The following is a 22,614-nucleotide window of genomic DNA, read 5'->3' on the forward strand; positions in this document are numbered from 1 at the left end:
GTACTCTAATATACGAGTAATGTCAGAATCGGCATCTATAAGCAGTTCACTAACTATATCTCTAATGCCTCTTATATTTTTATGAAATATGCTAATTCGTTCTCTACTTGGAAACCTGACATCCTCTGAAGATAATTTCTTAGTTCGAGGGACTTTCTTTGAGCAGGTATACCTATCAGCTGACTTCAGTCTAAAAAAGGTGCAGCTCGAACACCAACTTCTACAGGAATTTTTCCATGAGTCATCCCACCACCACCCACTACACTATCCCTATAAGCTTTGCCAGCCTCCCCTTCCCATACCTATTGAGGTGCAGGTCATGCCTAGTGAAACCCGACCTACTGATAGACCCAACTGGCACCACTGAAATGTGACCCATGCCCTCTGCCATCAGCGCCCTCTCTAGCCCATGTTAACGTGCCTAACAGCTGCATGAAGATGAGCCCTATCGTGTCGCTGAAACAGTTGCACGAAATGCACATTAATGCCACCAGTTTGAGTAGCTATCTTTACCAGGTCACTATATACATCATATTCCCCGTCCCTATCGAGACTATTCCCTGCTCCACCCACTATCACTACCTGAACCTACCCTGCACTATGCTTCACATTGCTGATGACCTGCTACTCACACTCTAACACTTCCTGCAACTGCTGGCCTACACCTCTACCGTGTGAACTACCTAGCAGCAGAACCTTCTTCTTTCTGTTAGACTTTGCAACTGACTTAGGCCTCCTAACTGCTTAGGACTGCTGCAAGTTACCTACATCTACGGCTACACGAGGCTCCTCTCCACTCAACTCTGACAGTTGGTCGTATCTATTGCATGTATGCAAAGTAAAACTATTGGAGTACCTCCTCTTCCTAGCTACCTTCTTGCCAACTGCCATTTCCCATTCCCCAGCACCCTTCACCCGCCTCAGCCTATCTAGTTCCTCCTTTGCGTATTGTATCTGCGTCTGAAGGGCACAAATCTTATGCTCCTGCTCCTCTATCAACTTATTTCTACTACAGATTCTGCATTCCCAGGAGAGGATCTCGCTACAATGCCCACTGGCTTCCCCACTGTATTCCCTCCAATGAAAATACTTTGAACAAATCCCACACCATAATGTCACTGACATTTAAGGACAGAAATATGAACCGTGCTCTACCACTGCCAATCCTCTCATTGACCTAGCGGTGAAGATACCGCCACAAACTAGGACATTTCAGGAGCTATCCAACCAGAAGTAATAACTCTGGCAAAACAATTACAGACACTACAGATAAATGGGTCCATGATGGCATCACCAGACAGTGCACCACTTGAATCACATGAGCTGATGCTGTGGTATAGGAGAGATGTATATACATCTGATACATATATATACAGCCACACATCCTGTCTGTAGTGGGTTTTGAAACTTCCGTACTTTCAACTAGAGGGCTGCAAGGGCCCCAGAGTGCTGTGACAACATTGAGTATCAGACTCTGGATTGAACTGTGTACTTACATGCTGAGGACTTTGTTTTGTAATGTTGAACTTGAATGGAAACCTTTGGACCACATTTTGTGTTATCCTCTTTTGACCAGACCACTCATCTTTTCTTGCATTTGCTTGTACGTATGAACTGTTCTTGTTCAAAGTCAATAAACACTATGCACTGCTATCCCCAGCAAGAAATATGATGGGTTTATCAGTTGCATGTCTTTCACTCTTTCTCTGTCTCCAAAGTATAGTGCCTTCATTCTGCTTGGAATCCATTATTCACTTGTAAGGGTGAAGCATTCTGAAACACTTGTATCGAGATCACTCCTGGTACAGGTGTAATTTGAGTGAACTACAAAAATTTATAATTGCTTTTGCATTACCTTTGTCACATCACCACTGCTGCCATTATCATCATTTTATAACAATAATAATAATAATTACCATATTCGTCATTTCCTGTAGTTAATGATCTGTTGGGAGACGTATTTATTGATACTGTTTCAGTGGTTTGCAGGCCATATATGTTAAGTATTGTTGTAGATTGTAGGTGAATGTGATGATAAGGGAGAAGGAAGAGGGTAATACCCTATACTGACACTAGCTTACTTTCTTGAATCACAGTAAGTGAGCAACAAAGCTTAATTGGTTCATTATCTGGATGTTAGAAACTGTGCACCACCACCTCATTTCCCATTCCTGGCCAAATATTAGTAATTAATTTTTTTCCATTGCCATCATTTTAAGGCTTCAAAGTAGCAGTTGCCAGAGTCCGTCTAATTGGTCATAAGTTGCCAACTGTCAGTTTTTATCAGGATCAAGGTGGTTAGGTTAGATCAACTCTATCAAGGAAGTTAGAATCTGTTGTAACCTGCATAGGCAGGGTGGATGCCACAACACCTCTGTGCTTTTAGAGGAATTACTACATTGTAGCTTTTGCTATTAAAAAGGCACCAAATGTAGATGAGCTACGTAGGTCTTGAAAAGAATGTGGTGAGTACTGTACCCTCTTTCCTCAGTTATTGGAATAACCAGCAAGTTTTATGAATATACGAGATGAAGAGAGAAATTACATACTTGATATGATTCATGGTGACATTGAAAAGAAAGATTACAAACTCTCTGCGCAGTTTGAAGTCAATTCAGTTAACCATCAGTGGTTGTCAGTCAGCTTATATGTCAAAGACAAACATAAATATTAGAATAAGATACTCTGAACAGCTAAAGCACTGAAGAGTGGAAGCACCTACACTGAAGAGCCAAAGAAACCTACCTAATATCGTGTAGGGCCCCCGTGAGCACACAGGAGTGCTGCAACACAATGTGGCATGGACTTGACAAATGTCTGAAATAGTGCTGGAGGGAATTGTCACCATGAATCCTACAGGGCTGTCCATAAATCCATAAGAGTATGAGGGGGTGGAGATTTCTTCTGAACAGCACATTGCAAGGCATCCCGGATATGCTCAATAGTATTCATGTCTGGGGAGTTTGGTGGCTAGTGGAAGTGTTTAAACTCAGAAGAATGTTCCTGGAGCCACTCTGTAGTAAATATGGATGTGTAGGATGTCGCATTGTCCTGTGCCAGAATTGCCCAAGTCTGTTGCAATGCTCAGTGGACATGAATAGATTTCAGGTGGTCAGGAAGGATGCTTACATATGTGTCACCTTTCAGAGTCATATCTAGACACATTAAGGGTCCCATATCACTCCAACAGCACATGCTCCACACCATTACAGAGCCTCCACCAGCTTGAACAGTCCCCTGCTGACATGCGGGGTCCATGGATTCATGAGGTTGTCTCTGTATCCATACATGTCCATCTGCTCAATACAATTTGAAACGAGACTCGTCCGACCAGGCAACATGTTTCCAGTCATCAACAGTCCACTGTTGGTGTGGACTGGCCCAGGCGAGGGGTAAACCATTGTGTTGTGCAGTTATCAAGGGTACACGAGTGGACCTTCGGCTCTGAAAGCCCATATCAATTATGTTTCGTTGAATGGTTTGCACCCTGACACTTGTTGATGGCCCAGCATTGAAATCTGCAGCAATTTGCTGCAGGGTTGCACTTTTGTCATGTTGAACGATACTCTTCAGTCGTCATCGGTCTCATTCATGCAGGATCTTTTTCCGACCGACCACAGCGATGCGACAGATTTCGTATTTTACCAGATTCCTGATATTCACACTACACTCATGAAATGGTCATACAGGAAAATCCCCACTTCATCGCTACTTTCGAGATGCTCTTTCCCATCGCTCATGAGCCTACTATAACACCACGTTCAAACTCACTTAAATCTTGATAACCTGCCATTCTAGGAGCAGTAACTGCTCTAACAACTGCACCAGACACTTTTTGTCTTATATAGGTGTTGCTGACTGCAGCGCCGTATTCTGCCTGTTTACATATCTCTGTATTTGAATACGCATGTTTATAGCAGTTTCTTTGGCACTTCAGTGTATATCAAATTTGCAAATCACTTCATATGACAGAATCGCCACCCTGCTGGCATAATAACACCAGGAAGCAGTAGTAATAATTCGTAGACAGCTAATGTCCAGCTACCTCAGCCCAAAAAAGACTAACTATAAAGTAACTTTAAGCATAAGATACACCACCTTCTTCTCACTTCAACAAATTATTTTTTTGATGTTATAATATATGCCTAAAATTTTGGATAAAGATTTTGCCTACTTACAGTTTCCAATAAAACTGTTATTTCAGTCACTGTGGTTGAGTGATTCTAGGCACTTCAGCCTGGAACCACACAGCTGCTACTGTTGCAGGTTCGAATCCTGCCTCGGGCATGGGTGTGTGTGATGCCCTTAGGTTAGTTAGTTCTAAGTCTAGGGGACTTATGACATCAGATGTTAAGTCCCATAGTGCTTAGAGCCATTTTGTTATTTCAGTCCATTGATTCCAAGTTATATTTTGATTATGATATTTTTTATCCTCAGGGTGCCACAAACTCCTTTTTTGGATTAAATAAATCTGTTTCTCACAGTCCATATTTCGTGCACGAGGAAGTTAGCAGATTCAACCATGTGAAGGGAGTGGGGGAGAGTGGGGTAACTGGTTTGAATTTCACTCATTTTCATCTGAAGTCTATATGTTTAGGTGATCAGATCGGCTGTTTTGTAAATCCTTGATGCCAGTTTTGTAAAGGCTTCGTCACTATTGCTGGGAGGCAGAGTTGGCACTGTTTTTACAGTAGGTCGAGTTTGTGAGTTTGTGAAGCAGCTTCTGGTGCAGTAAACCGCTAAGAAAATTTCTCTCTGCCAGTATTACACAGCTACGCCTCAGGATCAGGTAACAGGATAAGAGAACAGAGGTCCTACAACACTCCAACAAATTAGTAACAAAGTCACACAAATGAGTTAAAAAGGTGTACTTATCTTTATGACTTGTTGAATAAGGAAGTCTGCAATACTGCATGTAATATAACACAAAAACACAAAACTTCACAGTACATAGCAGACGCAATTTGCAACTACTGTCTGTTTACTTTTAAGAGTTCACTAGATGATGTTCCCCATTTAAGTCAGCCCTGGATGATGATCTATAACCAAGTGGGCGAGAGCTGCTCTTCTCTCTTCCGAGTAGGTTTCTGTCCATCTTTGGCGGATTGTACTCGGCCGGCAATTGGACGAGGTGAAATCGATGTCTTCATCCTCAGCACTGCCCGTGGCACTGGTGGAAACCATGCAAGCGGCAAGTCTCTATAGCACTGGCATCAGCTCGCATAGTTGACCTGCGATGCTTTTGCCCTGGCTCTGTCTTGTTCAAACGGCATAGCAGGCTGCATTGTGACCATTCATGTACTTGCAACTGATTTGAAAAGATTGACCATCCTCTGCCGATGTCGGTCATAGGTGGAATCCATCAATGTAGGTGCCACTGTGACTGCAACCTGAGTACCTGTGAGTCAAAAATCGTTGCAAAAGCATACCTTGGTGGCCTCGCAGGAACAACAAAAACCTTCTCTCTTATTCCTGAATACTTATGTCTTTTGTAATTTCTTTAGTGGTGTTTTTTCCCCCCTTCTGCATTGTACGGGCTCCATAAAAAGAACAAATAGAAAATATCTGTTGTTAAACAGTTATTTTATCAGCTGCTGTATTTCGTATTTGTTACCATTATATGCTAGTTTGTTTCTTATTTTATCTTCGTTTCTTTTGTGTGTAATATCCATTGGTTATGGAAGATTTTCTGTGATAAGTTGAGTTCATTACTACAAAAGTAATTTGCAATTAGTGTTATCAATGCCAAAATTTTGATGTTGTTGCAGATTACATTTTTACAAACAGTGTTATTGGAATTACCAGAAGATGCAGCAGCTATTGTCGACAAAGAACAGTTACAAGAACTTTTGAGGCAGCTGCCATCTAATACTCCTGCTAACATTGGCAATGTCTCAGTACCACCTGTTGCTGCGAAGGTCAACCAGCATCGCACACCACCAGAAACACCCAGCAAAAGATCAGCCTTACTGAGTAAAGGTACAGTGATACACTTCTTTTGTAATTGTCACGAAAATTTCAACAGTTGGGTTCTGCTGCAGGTTTGGGGAATATATATGAAAACAGTATCACTGTGGTAATGATTCTATTAAGATGCCAACATTTATTGTACTAATGTGCTGAAATAAAATAGTGTAATTGCAAGCAACAGAGAACATCTTGAATGTCCATAAACAAAAAAAGTAAAACAATTACCCATAAAGAAATTTCCTCTGCTTTCTCACTTTGATTGTATATTTAAAATTAGTTCCTTGTTCAGTGGAAAGCTAAATAATGCAATATTTTCAACACATTTAACAAAACCAAGATTATATTAGAAAAAGTCGAGCAGTGGAAAGTGGTGTGTGTGTGTGTGTGTGTGTGTGTGTGTGTGTGTGTGAGAGAGAGAGAGAGAGAGAGAGAGAACTTCCTGTGAATCAGTTATAAAAGCTTTCTCTTAATATTACCTAGAACAGATGATTTGGTACCCTACCTATTATGAAAAATACTAGACTTGGTGCCAACAGACTTTACTTCTTTGAGGACACTCACACAGAGACAAGTATCAGTGGTCACAATACAGTATTAGCAACAATGAACATCAAGTTACAGATGGTTGAAAAGTAAGCAGAGAAGTACACATGTTCACTAAAATGGATAATGAGGTGGTTATCTAATTTCTCAGACACAAGTTAGAAGATTCAAAATAATAATCAGTCTTGATATTGATTATTATTTGAAATTATCAGAAAACTGTTTTTTTTTTTCCAAAAGTTATTAACAAGTTAGAAGCTTTTAATTCAGGCAGTGGACATCAGATATGACTCAAGCTCAAGCTAACAGTTGACTAATGTCTATAAAAATATGTATCTAGCAGAATAATCGCAGATGCCTTGCATGTGATATGCAGATAATGTTAGCAAGCTTCATAAAAAAACAAGAGCTGGCTGCACAATGGGTATAAAACAAACCCATAGAGCGGCAAATGTTAAATGAAATGTGTTTGGCTGCCAGAAGAGCAGTGTGTGCAAAATATTCTCGAAGGATCCGTCTCAAAAATTCAATACATTTTGGTTATATGTTAAGCTTGTCAGTAACATAAAATCAATGTCCAGAACATGGAGACTTTCCTTCAGAAAGGTAAATCATGAAATGTTCCCATCATTTAGTATCTATACTGCTGCTGAGATAAGTGAATAGTTAGTAATAACGGTGTTGAGAAGCAGCTAAAATTCCGAAAACTCAGTTAAAATTCCAGGATCTGATGCAATTTTGACCATCTGTACAAAATTTCAAAGTGAATGATCTCCTCTCTCAACCATAATTTACCACAGGACCCTTCAACAGATATGTTCCCCATGATTAGGAAAAAACACAGGTTATACTCCAAACTACAAAAGTGGTAGTAGAAATGATCCACATGAATCAGTCTAAATCACTCTCATCTATTTGTAGCAGAAAACAGTTTTACTGTGCCATTTTTCTAATGGTTACTTTGAGACAGTTCAGAAATTTTTGAAGAAGTAAATTATAATTAGTCTTGCCTGTCTCAGGAAAGAAGAAAAAATATTCACTAGGAAATGATATGTGGAAGAACATGTCCCAGATGAAGGAGATATTTAAAACTACCCATAGAAGAAAGAGGCTGGCCATTATTTCTTACAATGAGAAACACTCCGCCACAGTAACTAACCATTTAGCTTTGGAGTAGGCACCAAAGTTCTTTAACCGCACCCCCATAGCCCTGTTTTTTCCTTGTGTTGAGAAGAAATGATTCAGTTTAAAGAATGAAGTCTTTTTCTTATTGTGAAGAGCTCCTATAGGCATGAGTTGTTAAACCTACTCAGCTGCTGAAAGACACTTTTAAAAATGGTCTTAGAATGATTTTGAAGGATGGAAAGATGCACTGAATGTAGACAAAATTATTTCCAAAAAGTGTGTCCTAGTGCCTTTCGTATTCTTAACAATGTGGCAAAAGACATGTTTGAGCTCATAACTCTGTACACAGACCCCATAGTATTTTCCTAAAATATTAAATGGAGCTTTCTCTTTTTTCTGCTCCCCACCCACCACCCCTACCCCACATGATTCACAATTCGCAGAACTGGAGAGAAAAAAATGATTAAAATCTGAGAAATATGAATATCAACAGTGAAGAATAATGTGATTCCTGACAAAGGCTCTCTCAGTTCCTCTTGAGAACATTACTGACAGAATTAAAAATGAAGACACATGAGTAATTTCTCTTTCACTTCCACAAATTACACCAATATTTCTAACGGAGTTGAACTGCTGAAATGATAATGACCATGAAAAATATTAAAACAGTAGTATACAAAAATCAAACAGTGAGGACAATAGCAAATGACTAACTCTGTAGATGTGGTGTTAATACTCCATATTTGCATGTGGCACTGAGCCAGTGTTCTGTAGTCAATATTTTAAAGCTCTGTGTTATTGATGGCGTATGGCAATACAATGCCGAGCCAAAACATTTTGACAACCTCTTTATCAGCATGGTAGTCCACCATTGGAAAGGAATACACCAGAGGTTCTATGTGGCATGGATTCAGCAAGTCTTTGGTAGTCAGCAAGTCTTTCCAGGGGAAGGTGGCACTGAATTTCTACGCACAGGTACTAACAGGCTGCTGGTTTATGGGTGCAGAGCTGTTGCCAAATTTTGTTCCAGATGTGTTCCGTCAGGTTCAGATCAGACTAATTTTGTGGCCAAGACATCAACATAAGTTGAAAGCACGCTTCTCAAACCAATGTACCACAATTCTGACCTTGTTTGTGACATGGCTAATTTTCCTGCTGGAAGATGCCATCACTGTCGGAAGGTACTATCACAGTCAGGGAAGACATCAAACATGAAGAGATGCAGGTAGTCTACAATAATGTTCATGTAGTCCACAGCAGTTATGGTGCCTTCTATTACTACCACAGATCCCATGGAAGCCCAGGTGAATGTTCCCCATAGCATAATACAGCTTTCACCTGCCTGCGTCCGTGGAGCAGTGCATATTTCAAGAAGCTGTTGTCCTGCCTGAAGGCATACCTGGACACAACCATTGACGTGGTGTAATAAGAAAGACAGTTCATCCGACTAAGTGACATGTTTTCATTTACCAACACAATTTTGTAGCTCACCTGAATGGCCAACTCGGGTTATTTTTCTTTGTCTTCTTCCACTTATGAGAGAACTTCCTTTTAAGTTTTAAAATCTCTTGTACATGCTCAGGTCCTTCACATTTTCTGCTTTCATATGCTTTGATATGATAAGACATGCTAGTGCCTTTGTAAACTTAACTGCCTAAAAATATTCAGTGTGTAGTGCCCCACTAAACATTTTGTGGATCCATCTTTTTGTGTACAAAGATAAGATTCCTTCCACTACACTAACAAGGAGAGGCCATGACGTTGTGATCACAGATATACTTCAAACTTCTTACATCTTTAGTAGGCCATCAAAACAACAAAATGTGCAAGTAGTAAGGTGCACTACTCTGGCAATTCCAAGAAAATCGAAAGAGAAGTTTTACACGTCACTTATGTAACTGATGTATCCAGTCACATGTGCCGGACATTCGAGTTCATGGTGGTCAAGTAGTTAGCGTTTGAGCTTCGTAAGACAAATGTGTATTGAGGTGACACACTGACTCCCACTCAAACCTTCATTTTTGTAGTACAAGTGTAAATTCTGTGATGTTAAAAAATTTGCACCTACTCTATTCGTTCTTACTACATAAGCTACGTCTCACTGCTCTGCAGGTTAACTGCCAAATGGGGCCTGCCTCTGTGTCTGCAGCTTGAAGCATTGAGGTGCAAAGTAGTTCTGAGTATGTTACCAGATTGCATGTATAAGGGATTTCGCTCATCATGACAGGTATACATTTTCAGGAAAACTCTGTGTGTTTCGTCATTTGCTTGTTGGTAGTTATAAATGTTTCTTCTATAATTAAATTCAGTTAAAAATAAAAAGTAGCCAAATAACTGGAAATTCACTAAAACTTCATGCAAATTTATGTTTTTTTATTTTTATTTATTTATTTATTTTTTTATTTTTTTTTACTATATTACTTCTCAAATGTCGTATAAATTAAATAATGTGACCAGTGATGAAAAAAAAAATAGTTAAAAAAATCAAGTTTGAGCAGGATTTGAACAGACACCTCATACACATTCGTCTTGTGTAGCTCGAACACTTACCACTTGACCACCATGAACTCATAACATCCGCACCTACGCACAGATGCGTTAGTTACATAATAGACACGTAAAATTTCTCTTGTGATTTTCTTGGAATTGCCAGACTAGTGCACCTTACTACTTGCGCATTATGTTGTTTTCATGACCTGCTAAAAGGTGTATAAAGTTTGAAGTGAATGTGTGATCCCAGCATTGTGACCTTCCCTTGTGACTATGATGTAATGCTTCAAACTAGAATCCTGAACGTTGGGTAGTGTCATTTACCACCATAATTAATTTGGGTGCCCTTGAATTATTTTAGATTTTTTGTGATGCAGGAGAAACTAAACTTGAGAACACTTTTTTAAATCTCAATTTTATTGTATTTTAATTAACCACTGCGGCCTTGTTATAGTGCACACGCGTAAAGCAAGGCAGTTCACTTGTGAGCTCTGTTCCACCCATTAAATCCTTCCAAGATCAACTTCTCACAAACAGTTCACTATCTTTTTTGTATCTGCATTTATTGTTGAAGCTATAAAGACAGGGAGATGTAACTATGCCACAAAATTCCTCATCCATAACCTCAAAAAATTGAAAAAATTACAAACCCACATTTTCCATCTACATCTTCCATCTTTCTGTATGATACTAATGATTGTACCACAGTGAAATAACTTTCTTCATATCTGAAGCTGCATCATCTATAAGAATACAGGGTGATTCAAAAAGAATACCACAACTTTAAAAATGTGTATTTAATGAAAGAAACATAATATAACCTTCTGTTATACATCATTACAAAGAGTATTTAAAAAGGTTTTCTTTCACTCAAAAACAAGTTCAGAGATGTTCAATATGGCCCCCTCCAGACACTCGAGCAATATCAACCCGATACTTCAACTCGTTCCACACTCTCTGTAGCATATCAGGCGTAACAGTTTGGATAGCTGCTGTTATTTCTTGTTTCAAATCATCAATGATGGCTGGGAGAGGTGGCCGAAACACCATATCCTTAACATACCCCCATAAGAAAAAATCACGGGGGGTAAGATCAGGGCTTCTTGGAGGCCAGTGATGAAGTGCTCTGTCACGGGCTGCCTGGCGGCCGATCCATCGCCTCGGGTAGTTGACGTTCAGGTAGTTACGGACAGATAAGTGCCAATGTGGTGGCGCTCCATCCTGCTGAAATATGAATTGTTGTGCTTCTTGTTCGAGCTGAGGGAACAGCCAATTCTCTAACATCTCCAGATACTGTAGTCCATTTACTGCTTGCTGGATGCGTGCTACATTTTCATCACTCGTTCTCGGCCGTCCAGAACTTTTCCCTTTGCACAAACACCCATTCTCTGTAAACTGTTTATACCAACGTTTAATACACCACCTATCAGGAGGTTTAACACCATACTTCGTTCAAAATGCACGCTGAACAACTGTCGTCGATTCACTTCTGCCGTACTCAATAACACAAAAAGCTTTCTGTTGAGCGGTCACCATCTTGGCATCAACTGACGCTGACGCCTAGTCAACAGCGCCTCAAGCGAACAAATGTACAACTAAATGAAACTTTATAGCTCCCTTAATTCGCTGACAGATAGTGCTTACCTCTGCCTTTTGTCGTTGCAGAGTTTTAAATTCCTAAAGTTGTGGTATTCTTTTTGAATCACCCTGTATTTTGTTATTCCTGTTTCTCAAGGTACTCAGGTTCATAAGATTCCATTAAGATAGCAAAATCTGAGAGCAATTCCTCTTTAACTTTGTTGTCCAGCTCTCTCTTGCTCATATATTCAAAGATATTTAATGTAAAAATACCTTTCTATAGCCAGGATTACATAAATACTTATTTATTTTCGACAAACTGTATCAATATGCTTTGCTGTCATCTTCTGGTCTTCAAACATTTTTGTTACAAAACATGTTCATTGTGAGTTGGAATGTTATGCTACGTTGTCATATTATCGGATAAAATGCAGCACATTATGCAAAGATTTGTCAAAAATAAAACTTTTCCAATCAAGATGCATCTTGTGCATTGGCTATGTCCGTATATGTACCACTCCGAGATGTTTGTTAAAACACAGCACTTCTGTCTACATTAGCTTGACGTGTTCTGTATATTGATGTGACAGCATGAATGGAACATTTCAAGCTATTGTAATCAGATGTGCTGCTGTACATTTTACAGTATATTTTGTTTTTTAAGTCTTAACAATCATCTGTGGGCACTACATATGCGGACATAGCCAGGTGCGCAAGTTGTGTTTTTATTGTAAATGTTTTGTCTCAGACAGATGTTTGCATCATGTGCTACATTTTATCCACTACTATGACAATTTGGAATGAGGTTCCAACTCACAATGAACATGTTTCGTAACAATAATTTTTGAAGACCGGATTATGACAGCAAAGCGTGTCAAAACGGGCTGTCAAAAACAAATACGTATTTATGCGATCTTAGCTATACAAAATTTTTTACGAAGTAAAACTGATTGCTCCTTCTCATTTCCCAACACAGAAATTTCAATATTTAATGCAATATAGTTAACACAGTTTTTGGTACACTTCTTTTAAAAGTAAGACAGTCTTTCTGTAAAGATCTGCAGAAAGAGATCAGTTGTTTTGGGGATGAGGATATTACTTCTGAGTAATGGGGCATGCCTGCCCTTCACCTTTATGAAGGCATGATCTTTGCTGGGGACCCTTTTCGGTGAGATGTGTGAATGTGTGTAGGAGAATGGCATCCCATCCTTCCTCAAGAGCTGAAGCCAGAGAAGGTAGATATATTGGACAATGGGGTCTGGAACAAAGTCAACAAGGGGGCGGAGGGGGGTTGGGGGCAGCTGGCGGTGTGGCAGTGGAGTAGTTGAAATTCTGTTTTTATAGGAATGTAAATTTATTTAGGAAAATGTAGTACAAAGCACAAGAACAACGATAATATTAGTTTTCTTCCTGACACTTGACATCTCTTTGCTGCTACTATATTCTGTATATTGGGGCAGAACTTGTTCACAGAAATTATTTTCAAATCTCACCCAATGTGAGTGTCTGAAATTTTTGATCCGACTGGAGATTTTTTTCTTTTCATAATTGAAAATAGCTGCTTTCATTGATAAGTACTTCCAAACATGGGAATAATTTCATATACAAATATTTGAATATTTTAAAACCAGGCAGGTAAATATTTATAAAATTCAGGTTCACCAACTTCACTAAATTTTGTCTTCAAATCTGAATCTCACTGGATCTCGATTACTTCCGTTTGTATTTGATTAGGTACTAATTTGATACTTATTGTTATAAATGGAAGATAATAAAGAAAATGAATTTTCAATAATTTAAAACCTATAAATCTTGATTCAAATTAATTTCTGAGGCTGAAGATTTTTACCTGCACATGTTTTGTGTGATTATTTCATCTGAACTACAATTATTCATGTTTCACATTGGACAGTGTGTTAAATCTTCATTTTCCTCTTGCTTTTCCCAGAAAACTAGTTGTATATTTGAATGCATTGTGACACTACAATGTGCTCATATCTCCTGGCATTTGCCAAACCCAAACCCCTCCATCAGATTGCCACAGTGTATAGCATGGTTTATCATTCCAAATCACTCATTTTGTCTTGTGCTGTCCTGTGGAATCTCTCTTTACAACACCTCAAGTGTTGTTTAGCATTACTATGGAAGTCACAAGTGGTTCTTTCTGCTGATTTCATCTCATTTGTTTACAACGGCCGTCCGCAATGCTCAATGTCCCCTGTCCTCCTGCACATGAGGCCTGCCTAATCTTGGTTTAGCTGTGGTTGTTCTTTCACATTTCCACTTCACATTAATATCACCATCAGTCATCTTGGGTAGCTTTAGAATTGTTGAAATGTCACTGATGGATTTGTTACTCGGAGACATCAAATGAATACTCCATGTTCAAAGTCACTGAGATGTCGTAGCTGACCCTTGGTGGTTCTGCCTCTTGTGACATCTAGTGATCAGTTCTGTATTACATAAAGATGTCTGGATACTTTTTATCAGATAGTGTATGTACCGGGAGTAGTCTGGCTAACATATGTCCACTAAACAATGGCACAGCTTCAGTTTTTCCCTCATTTCAGTACCTGTTGCTGTGTAAAACTTAACCATATATCAGGCAAGCAGTGAGTTCAGTTTGGACCCCAAAAGTATTCAGTACAGCATTAATAACTTCACTTATTGTACAGCAATTCAGTAGCACTGTGAGACTGTGGCTATTAACAGATATATGTCTGCCACTTGAACCAACCAGTGATGCTACAGGAGGAGTTCTTTCTGATGGAATGTTGTGTGCTGAGCCACAGCTAGCATGTGGAATTATGATAGTTAAGATTTTTAAGGATATACCACAGTATTCTGCAAAGACATGACAATCGGCTCCCACTCTCATTTTAACAGTGTGTTGTGGAAATGTAGTGAGAACAGTTCTTAAAGATACAGCTTTGATTGTTCTAGTGAGAATTTCCTCTGTTTCACAGCCTGTTTAGAGGACAGAAGAAGTTACCAGCTTTATTTGTGAAATTACTGTTACGTGGTAGATGATGATTAGATTGTGGACTGCGAGTAGGGATTAATAATGCCAGACAACAGGGTGAACTGTAAGGAATACAGTAGAAGTATACCACTGTACTACAGAAAATTGTGAAATAGTGTTGAACTTGTCATTTGCTGCTGAATACTTAATTATTGTGTTCAGATTTTGTTGGAAAAAGCTGCTGAATGTAAGTTAAGGGGGAAATGCTAAAAATATTGTCAAAAAATTGCCCCTTCCACTAATGATAGACTTTGCTTGTAGTGAGTGGTGGTAGAATTGCTTGAAACTTTCATCTCACATGCTCTGGGATGATTGAAAAGAAAGTGACAGAAAATAAAGGATGCATAGTATAAAAAATGGTGAGATATTTTCTTGCTTGGGCTGGGAATGTTATAACCCCCACCCCCTACCTCGTTGTCACCCACAATTTGTGAGCCTACTCACATTCTGAATGTATTAAGTTGATTAATATATTTGTTAGGTAGTGATTTATTTTTCATAAACCATCTCAAGAGCCTGGTGGCAGAAATTCTAAAGGACTTTTTTGTGTTTAGTATCAAGATCAAGAAATCCATCATCTGGGGCCATTGGAAGAAATGGGAACGAAGATGGTTCAGTAGAAGATGGAGATGATTGTGGTCCAGATGTTCTTGTTATTCCATTCTCCCCAGAAGTCGGTGAGAATATTGGACTTGCATCAGAACAGAAGGTTTGTCAACACAATAAGATGTCATAGTCATTGGTTATTGCTTTACAGTATGTGCCATGTATCATACAGCTTTTTAACGAAATAAGACCCCATAAACAGATATGAAAAACTTAAATTTATTTTTGAAGTTGTTGGAAAATAATTTATTGTAAGGAAATTTGTATAGGCTGAACAACTTGAAAATTGCTCAAGGCATGCATTATATTCAATAAGTTGTGGTTGCCCCTTGAATGGTGCCATATGTCAAACACCTCAGGAATCAGATAGTTTCAGCTTTGACAGATATGCAGAATAATGGGCGGAGAACCTTTCATTGTCCCAATTGCCTCTTTATTAATGTTAGTGTAAACTATTGGGAGTGTAGGAGTGAGTGTCATTAAAGTATTTGGCTTCTTTAGAGAGCATTGATTTTGGCTTTACTGTCTGTACCACAAATAGGATAGGAACTTCAAAACTCCTCCACAACCTAAGCCTGACATCTATGTGTTGACGTGAGTGAGTGTTGTAAGGGTAGCCTGTGAGGTACCTGTCACACCTCAGTTGTATTTGGCTTGCTCACTCGAGACCCTTATGTCGACATTTGCTTCCCCTACTTTACATGGACCTTCCATGTAACTGCTCCTAAAACACCCCAAATTATCCAGGTTATGTATTGAACAGTACTAATATTCAGACAAATGAGCTCAGCTGGTTAAACATTTTAATAATAAGTCTTGTAAAACTGCAGAAGATAACAGTAACAAAAAGTAAGTTTAGTTACAATGTGTTTTTGATTGTAGAATGGGTACGAAGTTTGACTGTAAAGTATTGGCTCTTTGACATGCGAATATCATTGTTTGATCCTGCATGAACAAAAAAATTAGCAGAAGGATCGAGAAAATGAATTCATGCTTTTTGGGGCACCACCAGCTTGAACAGTGTTGCAGTACATACAGTAAAACTTTGTTTATATATTTTTCTCACTTGGACATTTTATTATTGTTATTTTTTTATTTTTTCTCCAGTCCCGGAGAAATATCTACAGTGTGTGCAAGTTACGATGTCCGGTTCCTCAGCGGGCATTGTGGGGAATGGGATAAGTAAGCTCCACCTAAAAACAGGACGCTGCAGAGGGGGGGGGGGGCGTAGTAGCAGCTGGGGCGGCGGGGGTAGTAGCAGTTGCCTCTGTTTCACTGCAGAATAAAAAATCATATTGTTGCAAGCCCTCACAGCCAGCTAACAACTAATTTTTAATGTGACAGGATTGAGACTGTTTTATAGATTGACAGATACGCAACAGTAGTACAAACTGCAACAATAGAGTCGTCACAAAAATCTGATTTTATACATGTACTGTACAGGACACAAAATTATAAAGTATGAAACTATGGTTACAGCAGCAGCGATAGCCATATGAAAGGTTGGCACTGGGTGCAGCAGTCTTTTGTTTTCCCAAAGTAACATGATTTCTGCCGAACCGGCACTACGAAGCAACTGGACAAGAATTACTGCATGTCACTGGGTAATCCCAAAGCACATCACAGCTCATTAGTTTATTTCCATTCACTAAAGTAAAGCATATTTTATAGGCAGCTGTTTTATTTAGCCCTACTGTATAGTCTAAAGCACTATAATTACTGTATTTCTGATTACATTGAGAACTAATAATGTTAGTGACAGAAAGAAGAAAAACATTATGATCACTGAAAAACTACAAATTTTCAATTTAGTGAAGAAAAATAGTAATATAAAGCGAGTGGATATTGCCAAGGAATTAGGAATTGCTACATATATCTTACATTCTATCGTAGCGAATGCAAAGGAAATTGAAGTCAGTGCAAGTGTGTTCAAAATTTCTGCTAGTAAACACACATGCATTCAGGGTGGGAACCATGAAGATGTGGAAGACTGATTGTTTCAGTGATTCAGGCAACATAGAGCAGAAGGGATTCCTATTAGCAACCCATTGCTCTGTGAAAAGGCAGCTGAATGGGTGGTCCAGGGCAGTGTAGAAAATTTCAGTGCTCCATCAGGTTGACTGCATAAATTTAAGGTTAGACGCAGCATTAGTTGTGTGTGACTGAAGCAGAAGTATCAATCCCAAGACAATGCGAGATGGGAAAGAAACCATCTAAATGAGCTGACGTCCCAGTACACTCCTGAAACATTTCCACAGCAGATGAGACGGGCCTGTTTTACAGTGTAATGCCTGACTGCACAATTGAATTCAAAGATGAGAAATGCCATAGAGTAAAAGAAAGTGGACAATGTGGAAAAATTCTGTTATGTGCTAATAGTGATGGCAGGGAGAAGCTCCAGTCACTTATGATTTGGAAATTTGCTAAATCACCTTGTTTTAAAAATCTTGTCACATTTCCCACAAAACATACTAAAAACAAGAAATTGTGGATTATGGCAAAAGTGTTCGAAGTATCAATACAAAATGGCTGCAGCAGGCCAAAAGATTTTATTGCTCATAGACAGATGTGCAGCACACCCTTCACTTACTTGCTATTTGAGAAATATAACCATAGAATCATTTCCAGCAAATTGCACAAGTGAGCTCCAGCCACTTGACCTTGAAGTATAAGAGGCATTCAAAAATAAACGAGCCGGAGGCATAGTTACAGAAACCAGTACCTGTATGTTAGAAGTATTGTCCCTGGCTGTTGAGAGACTTGTCCCACTGTGACGCAAGGCAGTGAATGGCTGTTTCACAAAATTCCCGTAGCTGCGATGTTAACCAGTTCTGCATGAACAGCTGGATGTCATTATCTGAGGTGGAGCGTTTGCCCCTCAGAGCCTTTTTAAGAGGACCAAAAATGACCCCCTTGTAATTCACTTCCTGCAGCACAGGACAATAGTGAATGCCCAGCATTACTCGCAAACCTTGACCACCTTTCACCGAGTGATCAAAACAATACCCGTGGGGTCATTCTGCTCCATGACAATGCAAAGCCTCATACGGCCATCACAGTCGTGGCATCCCTGCAGAAATTCAAATGGGAGGTTCTTAGCCACCCTTCATACAGTTTGGACCTCTCTCCCTGTGATTACACAATTTTTGGTCCCTTTAAAAAGGCTCTGAGGGGGCAAATGATTCACCTCAGATGATGACGTCCAGCTGTACGTGCGGAACTGGTTAACATCGCAGCCCTGAGAATTTTATGAGACAGCCATTCGCTGCCTTGTGTCACAGTTGGACAAGTGTCTCAACAGCCAGTGTCAATACGTATAACATACAGGTACTGGTTTCTGTAATTATGTCTCCGGTTCATTTCCTTTTGAACACCCCTTATAATACATACTTTCAAGTTGCATTATCACAAAGTGCTCATGCAGTGTGTCGGAAAAAAGGAAGAAATGAAAATAAAGCATTTTACAGATCACAATTTTACTTTCCATTTTTTATTATTGTAATACTTTGGCCAGAAAAAGTTTCTGAGAACGTATTAATGAATTTGTTTCTTCTGATAGGCAGTGCACTACATCGCAGCTTCAGGGCACAATGTTTCAGACATTACCATTCATAACTGCTTCCAAAAATGATTTTACTTTTGTATGGAACCACAGTCATATAAAACTTTTTGATAGATGTAACCACCATTTGACCACACAACAGGTTTTATTTCACATTCTAGATTTTGGTCTTAGGCCATTATCAAGTGTTACAATTATCATAAAATCATTAGACTAGAGTGGAACCCAAGTTATTGTCAAAACATGTTTCTTCAGATATATAAACAAATTTAGTTGAAATAAATGTGAGAACATTTGTGTGGTATGCTAATTTATTAGCAGTTAGCATGACTCAGTTGATATGGTTGAGGAAAAATAGATGACCAAATCACAGGTTTTAAACTTTGCTACACTGTGTCTAAAGCCAGATTTGGAAATGAAGTCCATGGTCATGAAGGAAATGATGATACTGAAGATGTTTCACCTAATGAGCATTCATCATTTCGGGATTACAGCAACATTGCTGAAAACCTGTAGAAGCCATGACTATACCTGAGATACTTCAAGATGCATTGAGGGACATGGACAAGGATACTGACAAAGAGGACACTACAGTATAGCTTCTGCAGTCCTCTGTGATTTTTAATGATACAGTAAAAGTGTTAGAAAAAATTAAACAATTTGTGACACGCCATAATGTTTCTGACAAAATAACGGCATGGTTATCCCGTTTTGAGGATACAGTGTATGCTGTAACCATGGCAAAGGAAAAAACAAGCAAAGATTACAGACTTTTTATGAAATGGTGTTTTCTTCTGTGTAGATATTTACTTTTTTTTTCTCCATTTTTTTAAGCACGTATTAGGCTTTTATAAAATTTTTTGTAAGACAACTTTTGATTTACTGTATTTTCCATTTGTCATTTTACCACTTTAATTTGCAAGTATGACACTTTCTTTCTTGTATACATTTTTTACATTTATACCCCCCCCCCCTTTGTATAAATGGAGTTTTACTGTATCTAATTACATTTGTGATGTGAAAAGACAATTATGCCAAGACAAATTGACTTAGACTGAAATAGGAGCCATTTGCTGACATTGTCGTAACCAAAATTAGTAGCGATGTTGCCCCAGAAACCTTTTGTCTTTCTCTGAACGTCTCACCAAGATTCTCGTTAATGCATATGGATCCTAAAAGTGACATTTGAAGTTACATTATCGAGGCACTTGTTTGACTTGTCATTCTTTTCAATTTCTTTCTTTAATTTTGTTTATATGAAAACATCTTTGTTCCGTGCTACATCATCTCCAAGCAGTAAACACAGAAAGCAATATAGTGCATTTTTTACTTCACAGCTGCAAAACGAACTTTCTGTTGTTACCATTCAGAATGAAAGCTACTAATATATTAGTTGTTGTTGCTTATGAAGTGACCAAGTAAAATCTCATTGCCAGAATTATGACATGTCCCGTCAGGTTGGTGCATCGGTTCCTGAGCCATAAATCAAAAGATTGAGAGAACACAGTCCTGTGAGAAGTATTATAATATACTAAACTTAGTACAACGAATCATCATTGAAATGCACATAGAAGTCCTTGTGCAATGCCAGGAGAAAATAAACACCTGAACACTTGATAATTTACGTCCAGCTTGCAATCCACAGAATTAAACATAAGTCAGATCTTGAGGCCAGTCCTGTTGTACTGTAACTTTAGGGAAAGTTGCAACTTCAACTACAACAGTAATCGACTGCTGATAGACTGAAGCTACTTGGCTGGGTAGAGCTGTGGTTGAGTGGCCTGTTAAACATGTGATCAGAGGCACCAGTGATGCCTCAGCTGAGGGAGCATGGCACTTATGCAGCCATCATTTGGGCGGCACCAGTTGCTGTGCTGCTGCTGTTGGACAGCAGTGGAACCTCTAGCACAAGTCTCTGTACCTGGAATGATTGTCTTTTGTGTGATATTGACAGGCTACAATACCACATCCCCCCGCTCCCCCTCCCTATTCACCACTGCTGCCGCCACTGCCACCACTACCACCACCACTACCAATACCACCACTACCAATACCACCACTACTGAAATTCCTCACCACTGTTGTGTAGTAAGCAAAACAGCAGCAATGGGAGGCTTGGTCACAGGTGTTGCTGAGGAGGCAGGAGCTAGGGCAACAGCCGGTGCAGCATCCCTGCTAACAACCCGGCATCTGCCTTGTGAATGCCTGGGAACACTGGCCAGAAAAACTGGCATACGGTGCACACCTGTGACCAGTGGCTAAGGCCCTGTTGAAATGGATGACTTCTCGCCATCTGGTGGGTCTCGGGTGTTGTCAAGAATGGCATTTGGGTAATCCTGGCCCAACCCCAATGTCAGAAGCGACAGGTGCTGTGATGACTCACTCGTGCTATGTCGATCTCCATTTGATCCTCATCTGGTGCTTACAGTGCTGAACGCAAGGAAGCCATGGATGGCAGTGGCAACAAGATCCTGTGTGGCACCGAATCTGAAACTGAGAGATTTGAGGCACAATCATGCAGGTGACGCGCACTAATTTGGTTGTAGTGCCATCTGTGCACACTGGAAGGACCTGGGATGCTAAAAGAGAACAATCCAGGATGTTAATAATGGTCCATTTTCCCATCTTAACTTGGCTCCAATCAATCTGAAAAAGACAACATTGTTAATTTTAAACTGTCTACTGAAAGGGTGCTTAACCGACCATTCAGGTGGATGTGGTAGGTGAAGTTAAGTGTTATGATGGTGACCATGAAGCAATTCCACAGGTGATTTGCCATCTCTTGGCTGCAAACATTCGGATGCCTAGAATGTTTTAGAGACTGTTCCCTCGCATGGGAAGCGTGCATGAAGTCTGTTCATTCGCTGCTTAAAAGTGCGTACAAAATGTTTCATTATTCCGTTTGACTGGGGATGGAATGGTGCACTAGTCTTGTTGTATGCTGTTTACATCACAGAATTTTTGAAATTTACTCGACACAAACTGTGGTCCATTATCAGAAATAATTACGTGTGGAAAGCTCTGTATACAAAAAATTAACTTCACCGCCTTGATGGTTTGAGAAGCAGTTGTGGACTGCATGGGTACAACAAACAGAAATCTGCTAAGTGCATCAACCACAATTAACCACTGAATGTTCTAGAATGGGTCAGCATAATCAATGTGCAGTCTTTGCAATGGGATGGTGGTTTTAGAATTTCTAATATGTCCATTAGTACTTTCAGCTGTGGTAAAGGATGTGACTCTACAGCTGTTTGACAGTGAACTTGAAGTCAGCACATAAGCATAAATTGCCATTCAGTTTGGTGAGGATCATTAGAGGAGAAGCCTATTGGCTTGCAATAACGGTTCAACAACCCCTTGTTACTGCCAGTGTTCTAAATCTGTAACTACTTTTTCCTGCAGGACAGGCCATGCCTGAAAGCATTTCAATTGTGCATTGGCTTTTAATGTTACATGCTCCACAAAGTTGTTAGCTTTGCCTAACATATCCTGAAACAGTTCACAAAACTCAATACGTAATTGCGAGATACTGTCATTAGGCACAAAAATGTTGACTGACTGCACATTGTCTTCTGTCTGTAAAGCAAACAGGTTGAAGGCATCCATGTCAAAAATGTTCGGACTGTCTTTTGCACAGAGAACCACAAACAAGACTGGTTTTGTAATTTTCTTGAACGTGGGAGGGAGACAACAAACACCTAAGATAAGGATATAG

At 39.4% G+C, this 22,614-nt stretch overlaps 1 protein-coding gene across 2 annotated transcripts in view; it reads left to right on the plus strand.

Moving 5' to 3' along the window:
• LOC126248294 (GTPase-activating protein and VPS9 domain-containing protein 1) overlaps positions 1-22,614 on the plus strand; it is a 369,886-nt gene that overhangs the window by 118,270 nt on the left and 229,002 nt on the right. For both annotated transcript variants that reach the window (XM_049949157.1, XM_049949158.1), the window contains exons 9-10: positions 5,769-5,979; positions 15,283-15,437. In XM_049949157.1, coding sequence (XP_049805114.1) covers positions 5,769-5,979; positions 15,283-15,437 — 366 coding nt within the window. The remainder of the gene's footprint in view (positions 1-5,768; positions 5,980-15,282; positions 15,438-22,614) is intronic.

The sequence above is a fragment of the Schistocerca nitens genome, chromosome 3 (assembly GCF_023898315.1).
Source record: "Schistocerca nitens isolate TAMUIC-IGC-003100 chromosome 3, iqSchNite1.1, whole genome shotgun sequence".
Taxonomy (NCBI): domain Eukaryota; kingdom Metazoa; phylum Arthropoda; class Insecta; order Orthoptera; family Acrididae; genus Schistocerca; species Schistocerca nitens.